We start from the raw sequence: 11,968 nt of genomic DNA, 5'->3' as shown, positions 1-11,968 counted from the left end.
TTTTTCACATGCTTGCAGAGAATGCTTTACCAAAACTAAGTTACTGGGTTGATCTTTTTTACATTTTCTAGGTTGATAGATGCGCTGGGGACCCAATTATAGCACATAAACATAGGCAAAGTTAGATGAGATAATGATGTCCCTTTTAACATTATGACCCTTACAAAAAGTGTCATACATACTTAACACAAATAATGTTTCCTAAATTTTACTTCTGTTTTTGACCTCATTGTTCCTGACAGGAAATTCTGGTTGCTCATAACTGCACTCTTTGTTGCGTTTTGAAAATGTTGGCATTTTGCTTCCTTTAATTTTACAAACTTTCCACCTCTAGAAATCCCAGTATTGCAAAAAAAGGGTTGAAACTGAGTTTTTGCTTTCGCTTTGATGTTACTGCTCATTTCCATTAAAACATTAAAGCTATTCAGTGAGAGCTTTACAGGAGCTGGAAGTGATCTAAAGGAGAGATGGCAGATTGTCCAGATGAAAACACAGCATTGATTAAGAATAAACCCAACAAAATCAGGTAATCCATTTCTACTTTATTTTTTACTTTATTGTCCGAATTAAAAAAAAAAAATGTTTGATTTTTGATCACACTGTCAAAACTCATCGAGGAAACTTGAGAAAGTTTTAAAAAGAAAGAAAAAAGAGTTTATATAAACAATTGTGTTTTTTTTTCAGAAATGGAAGGCTTTTCCTTGCTGTGTTTTCAGCTGTTTTGGGAAATTTTAATTTCGGCTTTGCCCTGGTTTTCCCTTCCCCTGTGATTCCTAGACTTAAACTGGAGGATGATCCTCAACTGCGATTGAACGTCCAACAGATATCATGGTTTGGCGTAAGCACATCAATATGTTTCAAATGGTTTATGTTTAACAAAAATATATATACAAGAAATTGAGTATGTAAGACATTTTAAGGTAATAGTGTGTAAGGTATGAAGATACAGAGAAAGTGCATACTGACGTTTCATTTCTAATCTATTTAATGTAACTCTCTGCTGTTTTCACTTTTATTTTTCAGTCAATTTTCACCCTTGGTGCAGCTTTAGGTGGTCTCAGCGCTATGATATTGAATGACAGACTTGGAAGGAAGTTAAGCATCATGGTGTCTGGTGTGCCATCCGTTGTAGGTCTCCTTGTGATGGGAGCCGCACAAAATTTCTGGATGTTATTATGGGGACGATTTCTAACTGGCATCGCTGGTGGTATGACTGCGGGATCAATTCCTGTAAGTCTATATGGTTTATTAATCAATGAACTGATTTAGTGCCCAATCAAATCAGTCGAGGAATCAAGTATTCCTTTATCTTTAGGGACAAAAGAGCTTAAAAATATAAAATTGTATAATATATAAAAAGCATGCATTCAGGCAGAAATCCCAGATGCTTATTGCACGAGTGAAAATAAATCTGAAGAGCTGCTGTTTAATCTCTCGCTGATGTTTTATACACAGGTATATGTGTCAGAGATTTCTCACCCATCTGTGAGGGGCGCTTTGGGTTCATGTCCTCAGATCACAGCCGTCTTTGGAAGTCTAGCACTTTACGCACTTGGTAAGAAATCTTCAAGTGCTGTATTTCTAGGGTTTGTTACAGTAATATTAAACCATCATCTCTCTTTAAAGCATTACTCACTTGCATACATTGTACTGTAGATTATGTTTTGATCTCATTCTCCAGGTTTGGTTTTGCCGTGGAGGTGGTTGGCCGTGGCTGGAGAGGTTCCTGTTGTTATCATGTTGATTTTGCTTTGCTTTATGCCAACCTCTCCACGTTACCTCATCATGAAAGGGAACCGACCGAAAGCGATTAAATCACTGGAATGGCTCAGGGGACCCAATTCAGATTACATGACTGAGTTTGAGAAGATCGAACGAAGTATCAACTCACAGGTGAATGACATATTGCATCCAATACAGCCACACAAGTTTAAAGGGCACCTACTATGCAAAATCCAATTTTATAAGAAGCTTGGACATAAATGTGTGTTGGAAGTGTGTGAACGCAACCACCCTATGATGAAAAAAAAAACACCTGCTCCTTGTTTTTTAATCCCTATTATTAAACCAAAGCACTCTCATCATTAGACATGCCGTTTTGATTTTCTTATCAATGTGAGGTCACACTGATAAATCCCCGCCCACTTACAGTCCTGCATTACCATAATTTCCACCCTCAGTGAGTATTCTGTCCACTAGATACTGTTGTCTCAGACTGTAAGTCTGAAAGTGCTCGGTCTGTTTGTAAGGAAGTGAAGAGCTGTAGCTCATTTGCATTTAAAGGTCCAGACATTAAAAACAAAAAAGGGTTTTTGCTCCCACCCAAATAGTAGCATTTTGGACATGCTATAATAAATGATCTGTGGGGTATTTTGAGCTGAAACTTTACAGATACATTCTGGGCACACCTGCGACTTATAATACATCTTGTTAAAAGGTCATAATAGGTGCCCTTTAAAAATATGCTTAAGTATCACACATGTTTATATGACATGTATTTTTTTAACAGGGTGTTCAATGGAGTGATCTTAGAATGCCGTTATACTATAAACCGATCCTAATATCGGTCTTCATGAGGTTCTTACAGCAGATGACGGGTGTAACACCAATTCTGGTTTATCTAGAGCCCATCTTCCACAAGACAGATATATCACTGGTATGTCAACTAAAGTAAATGTATTTATTAACTACTGGAAATAAACAAAAGAATGTTGATTTTTTAAATTTTTTTTTTTTGACATTCAGAAACCAAAATATGACGCGGCATTAGTTGGAGCTGTAAGATTGATTGCTGTCACTATCGCTGCTAGCTTGATGGACAAAGCAGGTCGAAAAGCTCTACTATTTACATCAGGTTTGTGTGAAACTACCATGAGCGTTATATGGGTGATTATATCATTTCAGGTACATCAAAAAAGTTACTTAGTAGTGATGCACCGATGTATCGGCCGCCGATATTTATCGGCCGCCGATATTTATCGGCCGATTTTTGATGAATTTGAAACCCAACGGCATATCGGCAATAGCACAAGAAAGGCCGATAACAATTGTTTATTAATTAACTGCATAAAGAAATCCATTATATGTAAAAAAAATTAGTTAATGTTGTTAATAAAATAAATGCTGAATAGCAAAAACCACCTTTGAAGGTTGTCATGCTGTCTTATTATATTTGTTTTAGCTTAATTTGTGCCTCTCTTATTATGTTGGTCAGTTGAATGTTAATTAGATCCAATCCATGTTCAGTAAAAATAATTTGATGCAGAAATAAACTAGCTAATAGACCAACTGTATAGTATTGTATACAAGTGTTTAATATCGGTATCGGCATCGGTATCGGCCAGAAGTTGTCTGTTTAAATCGGTATCGGCCCAAAAAAAATCCTATCGGTGCATCCCTATTACTTAGTACACCAAATGTACCTGCAATAAATCACCCATATTTACCTGTATATATATTTTTTTACATATTTGGCAGACACTTTTAACCAAAGATTTTTATGCCACACCATTCACCATTCACACAACTCATACAGCAACCAACCCTACTCACTTTTTCAGATGTTACATTTTAAAATAACTTTAATTCATGTAATGGAAACACTTTTTCATTTTAACCCTTCAGGATTTTTGATGTATCTAGCCATGCTCACAATGACCATGTACACCCACAAAACACCTTGCAACCAGGGCAATTTGACCTTAACAGATGTCATGAAAGATAACTACGGAGCGTCAGTGGATCCTGCATTCGATCCAATCACTCTCATCCCTCTCATTAGCATGATGGTCATCATATTCGGTAAGTTTGCTTGGGTTCAGATAGAGTCAAACTTGTCTTCCGTAGAGGATATTTTGTGAATAATGACAAACACATGACCACTGAAATATTAAAGGAACACGCCCACATTTTGGGAATTTAGCTTATTCACAGTATCCCCCAGAGTTAGATAAGTCCATACATACCTTTCTCATCCCCGTGCGTGCTGTAACTCTGTCTGACGCAGCCCCCACTAGCTTAGCTTAGCACAGAGACTGGAAGTGAATGGCTCCAGCTAGCATGATTTGTATACTCACACCGTGTACAAATAACAAAGTCATATGAGACACAGCGATCTTTTAACAGTATACATACTGGGAACTATATTCTCAGAAGGCGAAGAACTGCTACTTGGGCGGAGTGATTTGCACAACTCTGACCGAACTCCTTGCTCCTCACCAGGGGGCTTCTCGGGTGCTTCGCCTTCTGAGAATATAGTTCCCAGTATGTATACAGTTAAAAGATAGCGGTGTCTCATATGACTTTGTTATTTGTACACGGTGTGACTATACAAATCACAACACATAAATAGGAAAATGTTTGCATTATTTTGTCACTTATTGGGAGCAGTATGCTAGCTGAAGCCATTCATTTCCAGTCTTTGTGCTAAGCTAAGCTAGCGGGGGCTGCGTCAGACAGAGTTACAGCACGCACGGAGATGAAAAAGGTATGTATGGATTTATCTAACACTGGGGGATACGGTGAATAAGCTAAATTCCCAAAATACAAAAATGTGTTTAAATCAGAGATGCTGTTACAACTGCAAGAAGAGAAATCCCCAACGAAAGCAATGGGGATAAAATATTTCCAGTGCTCATTGCAGGATAATATTTTTTCTTTCAGGCTATGCTATGGGTTGGGGTCCCATCACATGGCTGTTAATGTCTGAAATTTTGCCTTTGGGTGCGCGAGGAGTCGCATCTGGTTTGTGTGTCGGTGTGAGTTGGATTACAGCTTTCATTCTGACGCAACTCTTTATGCACGTGGTGGTGAGCAAAATCTGTTTTGTTTTTACTCAATAGAAAAGGAAACTAAAAAATATCCCTTTAATATTTATCCTTATTTGATATTTACCCATTTTATCTGACATACTTATCTAAAGGACTATCTAAAGATTGGATAACTTCTGTTGATAGTTTACTTAAGTTACAAAAAACGTTGGGATTCGCTTTTAACCTCACTTTTACATTTAACATACAGGAAGCCTATGGACTCTTTGTACCCTTCCTGTTCTTCTGCATCATCACAGTCGTGAACATTATTTTCACGGCTAAATGTGTGCCAGAAACTAAAGGCCGAACTCTGGAGGAAATCGAGAACTACTTCAGGACTGGCCGAAGCTTCACCATTCATGATCCTTAATATATATATATATATAAATGCACATACATACATGCGTGTGTGTGACAGATACATAGACAAACAGACCGACTATTTAAACTCCATTATTGCTTCATTTTAGTCTGTCCCATAGGGTTCTGTAAAAAGAATGTACATATTGTGTAATAAATGATTTTCACTTCACAATTTGAAAAATCTGTAAACTAATGCAAACTAATACTACATTAATATTTTTTAAGAACACTACTTCAATGCATTGTGTAGTATGCAAACAGTGTTTATGTAAATCTATATAATGTCAATAAATATACTATAGACTATAGTCATAAGATCATGTGACTGGACACTGTACTTCTCTTTAACTCTTCCACTTGCTTTAGTTAAAGCCAAACTAAAGCTGTATTGCACAAAATGTGATTTTTTTAGGAAAACAATGTGATATTCGAGAAGTGCCTGTGATTCATATCATCCACATGGGTGTGGATCTCTACTACAGTGTTTCTCAAACTTTTTCAGCCCAAGGACCACTTTATCTTCCAATTTTTTCTGAGGACCACCTAACAGAATCCCACTCTAACACGCCCCCCCCCCCCCCCAAAACAACAAATTTAAGTTTAATATGCAACTAATTTTTTAAACACAAATACAATGCTATGTTCAGAAATTATTATATGAATTTTATTTCATTTGAACAAGTAAATGTAAAATGAGTTACATCTTAATATGAACAACAAACTGCACATATGAAAAAAAAACTGCAATTAAACATACTGTAACAGCCAAGGTCCAACTTAATGTCATTCCAAAGAGCCATTAGTTTAAAACTGAGGTGGTGGGTATATGAAGTCTATGGTTGAAACTATGGTAACAATAAAATGCTGAAAAAAATGTTCCCCTTTATGTCAAAAATCACTGAAATGACAGGGATTTTACACATGAAACAAAAACTAGTACATTACAAAACTAATAGATCTGTGGATTTGAGCTGCTTTCAGTTGACGCTTGATCCTTCTTTTGACTCCTCTTTGGTTTAGCCACCGATCCATTTTTACGTTATTAAAACAGAAAGGCAAGAACTGATATCACAGTTTTGCAAGTGCATTAAAAATCTACTTAAATAAGTGACGATTATAGAAACACTTGCCTAGTTTAGGTCATCTTTTGGCGGACCACTGGGGGGGTCCGCGGACCACACTTTGAGAATTACTGCTCTACTACATACAGTATGTTTAGCTGGATTCTCCATTTCAGTTCACGATTTAGACTATAAAACAATCTGCTAAAAGTAAAGTCCAGGATTCCAGGTTATGGTCCCTGTGATACATTTATGACCTGAAAGTCATTAAAATGTTATATTGACCTTGGTTGTTTGGGAAATATTTGTTTAGCACTGTACTTAAGACGGTGTAGCGCAATACAATGGTAATAAATGCCTTTGTTATTCTTCATGGCATTTATTATTACATTTACATTTTTTTGTTTGTTTATCAAACACAAAATGTATTCTCAAAGCTTTATGATCATCTTTCTGTATGTCATTTAAATTTAAGTACATTGACTAAGGTCAAACAAAAGCAGTTTTTCCCATAGAGAAATATCCTCTTATTCACAGCTTTGACATGATTCCTCTTTATGGCTTAACATTACAACATAACATTTCCTTCAGATAAGCAATGACTCAGTGATGTGAACGTCTGTATATGCCACCTTTGTGAAAGCAGAATAATGATCTATAAAACACTCGATGTTGCGACAGTGCAATCTTTATGGATTATCAGCCTTTGTCAGATCACAGTCATTCAGCATCAAAACACAAATTATAGCAAATCCAGGCATAGCAAATATAACTCTGCTTTGTACCTGAAAAAAGTATTTTAGATGCTCATTAAATTGAATTAAAATCTTAAAAGTTGTCTTTTAAATAAACGCATGCGATTTTAGTAATCTAAGCTGCTTTATTCAAATAATAGGTTACATTGACAAATTTGCCAAATAAAAGTTTAAGTACATGCCTTAATAAAAACATTACTTGTGTGCATTTTAAGGCAAAACAAAGGGCACTGATGTATTTTAAAATATGTCAGTGCAAGTTGTTTTCAGTTAGGACAGCTCTTAGATTTATTTTAGTCTAATCCCTGTCCGGGAAACCGCCCCAAAGTATTTAAGTTATTTTGTATGACCTTTTTCCACCAATTATTATTTTCTGTATTTATTAACTGTATTTTATTTTTTACTTTAATTAATAATTTATATAGTAATTTAATATAATAATATAAATAAGTTATTTTCCATATATTTACTAAAATATTAAAATATTTTTATTTTATTCTTTACATTTCTGTGTGCAACATGCTCCACTCCACAAGAAAGCCATACAAAGCCATAATTAGAAAGTTAAGCACATTTTGCATAACATATTTTGTAGTTTTTCCTAAAATAAAAACATTGGTATTGTGTTTCCCCCAATTGACAGTATTTTTTATTGCAAATACTGCAAGTTGGGTTTGGTCTTTCACAAGAAGCAGCTATCATATGCTGAAATGTGTGTGTTATATCTGAATAAGGATGTTCATTGTTGTGTATAAAATCAACCTGGTGCAGTTTCGATGACCAAACCTTCTCTATTAAGAAACACATGTAGAAAAGACCTCCTTAGATCATTTATGTGCATAAAGATTTACATTTAGCTAAAGTGACGGGCAATTTCTTTTTCAAAGCAAGACAGTGGACAATTCAAGTATTTATTTATTTATTTACTTCACAAGTCAAACGTTTTGAGACACTTGGCAATTTATGTTTGTCATATCTTAAAACTTTTATTTATAGGCATCATTTTTTAAAATAGTAGACAAATATACATGTTGAACATAGAACTTCATAAAGATAATTTCTATATACTTTTTGTACATTAGTGTAGACTATATAGAGCCATTGAGTTGCATTGAGTTCATGTAGGTCAACCTACTGTAGTAGACAATCTGTTAACCCTCAGAACAGTGACAGCCTCTATACCAAATATCTATGAAACAGATTTTATCTTTAGTTGAGTTTGTTTTAATCGAGCCAATAATTTGATAGCTCAGAAATGGTATAGCGTTGGGTTTCAGTAAGGCCACTGGATGACGATCTGTTATTAAACTCTTATTAAAGTGCCAGTGTGGCCTGAAGAGCCCAAGTCATCACAAAATCTCACCCAACAAAATGACTTCAATCTCGATCAGATTAAGGTCTTAATGTTACTGCTGAGCTCAGAAAGGAAAAATGCATGCAACCAAATAATCCGTTTGTAATTGTATTGATGGCTCAATCGGTTTGAAAAGCCTTCATGTAAACACCTTAATCAATACGATTCAGGTCGATCGGATGCAAATTTCGATTGTATTGAAAGGGGTGATAAACTCTGATCTGTGATCTGATCAGCAGGAAAAAAAAGTATGCCTGTAAATACGTGAATCATAGTATTTTCTCAATCGGATGCAGAAATACCTTGTAACATTTGTGCTCAAGTTCACGTCACATGCAATAGCAAGGCAGTGGTAACACATTATTAAGGTAATTGGGTCAAGCCCTGTACACTCTGCAGCGTTTGTACTTTCATAACATTACATAAAGCAATAAAATAGCATTGTGATTTTTTGAAAATTGTGTATTCATTGCCTATATCTGAAAACTTCCTAAGATCAACTTTCTATATCTCAGCTTTGCACATTTATCCAGAGATAAAGCGTGAACTTGACCACAGATGCTGTGTGCTGGGTTGCCAAGTCCTCTGCTTTTTTCGAGTTCAGATTTGGGCTACTGTTTAAACTGTCTTCGTTGGTTGTTTATTCCTGCGGGTTAAAGATGAAAGGATTTTGTTCATTAGTTATTGGTATTGGGCTGTGAATGTCTATTGGGAGGGTTTTGATACGCAAAGCTGGCAACCCTAGCTGTGTGCTTGCGCAGACATTTGATTCAGATTAAATAGAAGAATGTACATGTAAATGAACATTTTAATCAGATTGCAATGGTTAAGGTGCATGTAAACTGTATTGTTAAAATAAAATTCAGTCAGATTGACATAATTCTGTGCATACAAAGCCATTGTGCGTTTCTGTTATGTAAGGAGTGGTTTATGTTTTATGCTTTGTTCAGCACTTTGGTCAGCTGTGTTTGCTGTTTTTAAATGTGCTATGAATCAAATAAAACAAACACAATGGTTTGTTAAGGCCGAGTGACTGTGAACTGACAAAGAATGATAATGTAGATAAAGTAAGTGTTTTATAGATCAATATTCTGCTTTTATAAACCAAGCATGTTATACAGACGTTCACATCCCTGAGTCATAGTTTATCTGCAGGAAGTGTTATGCCAAAAAGAGGAATCATGTCACAGCTGAGAATCAGAGGACATATAGTTTTCTATGGGAAAAACTACTGCTTACATTTGAAAGACACAGAAAAACGAAGTTAAAATGTAATTTAATAATTAATGCCAGAAGGAGTAAAATTAAAGGGAGTAAAATAAAAGTTTATCATCCTGGACTTCATTGCCACAAAACTCAATTAAGAATCAAGAATGGTAAAGCTTCGGCCAGTCCTGAAAAAGTTCTCGATTTCCTCCAGAGTTCGGCCTTTAGTTTCTGGCACACATTAATCCGTGAAAATAATGCTCACTACTGTGATGATACTGAAGAACAGGAAAGGTACATAGAGTCCATAGGCATCCTGTATGAGGATGTTAAACGTGATAGTGAGGTTAAAAGCAAAACTCAAAATTTTTATAAAGGTATAAAAATAAATTGGGTGAATATCAGGGCCAATATTCTTAAAGCTTCTTAGAAACCTCACAGAGAGCTTCTAATTTAGCTTAAAAACTTAATGTAGGAGTCTTAGATTAAGGGCGAATCAGGTTCAATATCAGAACAACTTTGAGGAAGGAAAAAACAAAAACTTTTAAATTATTGAGGAGGCGGGGCTGACCCCATCGCAATAGAGACAGAGCACAGTTATGCTAATTTGAAAACACGCCCACCAGGGGGAAACAATCCAACTGTCTCCATTGACTTTGTATTGCGAGAGGCCGCCTCCTTGTCATTTTTGGTTTATATAAAAAAAAACAGAATAATGTTTAATAGCTGCTTTGTAGATGTACAGCTAACAAAAAAAAAACAGAAATAAGTTTTTATAAGCTGTTGAGCCATAAAACCCAGCCTTTAAGGAGAAAAAAGTGGATCGCGCCTACTTTTTCCTCTAGTGGGCGCAGTTCTACTAATAGTAGTATTATGAAAAGTTCCCTATTTCCACTTTTGTGTCTTTAAACGCTTGTTTTTTTGGGGTCGACCGCTTATGGGTTTTTTGGCTTTTTAGCTGTAAACCCTGTAACACAGCAGCTTTTAGGCATTATTTTGTTATAGATGGTTTCAGCAGTAACAACATAAAGCGGCTTTCGTGGTCCACACGTAACTTCCGGTAAACTCCGCTAAGAATAAATAACAACAAAGTACTTTAAATGTAGTTTATTTATATAACAAGCTATAAACAACACATAGATTACCTAGGAAACCAAAACATTTGTTATTTTTCGACAATGTATTTGTTTAAGAGTTAAAAAAAAACTGAAACCAGAAGTAAAGTTCAGACCAGCTGCGTATTGCGTCACCGCACGTGCGTCCGATGAAACCGTCTATAAGCCAGAAATGAAAAGGAGGTGGCCTCTCGCAATACAAAGTCAATGGAGACGGATGGATTGTTTCCCCCCGGTGGGCATGGTTTCAGGTTTTGCATGACACAGTCTTATGAAGACTGTGAATGGTTGGTTGTACATACATGTACCATATATGAATGTCATACCTAACATATTTGATATGAAATAAACCGCGACACCAGGTTCTGTAAGTTCTTGTGATCGCTTTGCTTATAGAAGTCTGTAACAGACCCAAATCATCTCTGCTTCATAGTTGCATTTTTCCAGTTGTCATCAGTGGCGGCCAGTGACTTCTTTTTTTGTTCACAACATGTATGTAGCCCGTCATGTGTGTGGTTCGCAATTTCAAAATATGTGTTCGGCGCGTCGAGTAAACCTGTGTGCATCTTGTCAAAATAAGTGCCTGCTATAGACCGTTTCAGCAGTCACAACATAAACAAGCAGCTGTCGCGGTCCGCACGTAACTTCCGGTAAACTCCGCTAAGAATAAACAACAACAAAGTTCTTTAAACGTAGTTTATTTATATAACAAGCAAAAAAACAACACATAGATTACATAGGAAACCAAAACATTTGTTATTTTCGACGAGGCATTTGTTCAAGAGATCAAGAGATCAGTTTAACAACTAGTCAGACCATTAAAAAAACGAACCGGAAGTAAGGTTCGGATCCAGACGTGTATCACGTGCGTACGATGAAACCGTCTATAGACCCCTCTAAAGGGTTTATGATAAAAGAGATGCTCGCGTTTGCCAGATACTCTCATGCGTAATCAGAGTTTACTGTTAAGGGAGTGTCTTGCGTGTATTTTTATCATAAACTGTGTTTGATACGCGTGTGCAGCAGGCACTTATTTTGACAAAACACGTGATGCACATGGTTCACATGACGCAACAAACACATATTTTGAAAACAAGAGCAACACACATGACATACATATTTTGAATTTGCGCCCCTCGGATGAGCAGTCACGAGCTGCCACTGGTTGTCATTCAATCTGTTACTGTAGTTAATGTTGTGACTTCTGTTTCTGGTGCTATGCCATTTTTGCACTGTGTCAGAGATGTTAGCTAATAGGTTCCCTGCATGATCTAATGTGTTGTGTCCTATTAACTCACTGTCA

At 36.1% G+C, this 11,968-nt stretch overlaps 2 protein-coding genes across 2 annotated transcripts in view; one reads left to right on the top strand and one right to left on the bottom strand.

Moving 5' to 3' along the window:
• The first annotated feature begins 375 nt into the window (after window positions 1-375).
• On the top strand, window positions 376-5,714 carry slc2a6 (solute carrier family 2 member 6). The gene is made up of 10 exons (XM_065248384.2): window positions 376-526; window positions 685-838; window positions 1,024-1,230; window positions 1,456-1,555; window positions 1,682-1,893; window positions 2,510-2,656; window positions 2,746-2,854; window positions 3,625-3,801; window positions 4,663-4,808; window positions 5,020-5,714. Exons 1-10 carry the CDS (start codon window positions 468-470, stop codon window positions 5,179-5,181), a joined length of 1,473 nt encoding a protein of 490 aa, XP_065104456.1. The 5' UTR covers window positions 376-467; the 3' UTR covers window positions 5,182-5,714.
• A 3,767-nt stretch (window positions 5,715-9,481) lies between these two features.
• LOC135729985 (solute carrier family 2, facilitated glucose transporter member 6-like) overlaps window positions 9,482-11,968 on the bottom strand; it is a 7,203-nt gene continuing 4,716 nt past the window's right edge. Inside the window, 1 exon segment of the mRNA XM_073816153.1 lies at window positions 9,482-9,866. Coding sequence (XP_073672254.1) covers window positions 9,705-9,866 — 162 coding nt within the window. The 3' untranslated portion in view covers window positions 9,482-9,704.

The sequence above is a fragment of the Paramisgurnus dabryanus genome, chromosome 11, assembly GCF_030506205.2.
Source record: "Paramisgurnus dabryanus chromosome 11, PD_genome_1.1, whole genome shotgun sequence".
Classification (NCBI taxonomy): domain Eukaryota; kingdom Metazoa; phylum Chordata; class Actinopteri; order Cypriniformes; family Cobitidae; genus Paramisgurnus; species Paramisgurnus dabryanus.
Note: the sequence above shows the minus strand (reverse complement) of the source record. Positions and strands in the feature narration are given on the sequence as shown.

Bases quoted from the DNA above. Each gene is read 5' to 3' on its own strand.
- slc2a6 (XM_065248384.2), top strand. From the start codon at position 468: ATGGCAGATTGTCCAGATGAAAACACAGCATTGATTAAGAATAAACCC. The intron at 1,231-1,455 runs GTAAGTCTATAT...TTTTATACACAG, and splicing joins TGACTGCGGGATCAATTCCT to GTATATGTGTCAGAGATTTC. The intron at 2,657-2,745 runs GTATGTCAACTA...TTTGACATTCAG, and splicing joins ACAAGACAGATATATCACTG to AAACCAAAATATGACGCGGC.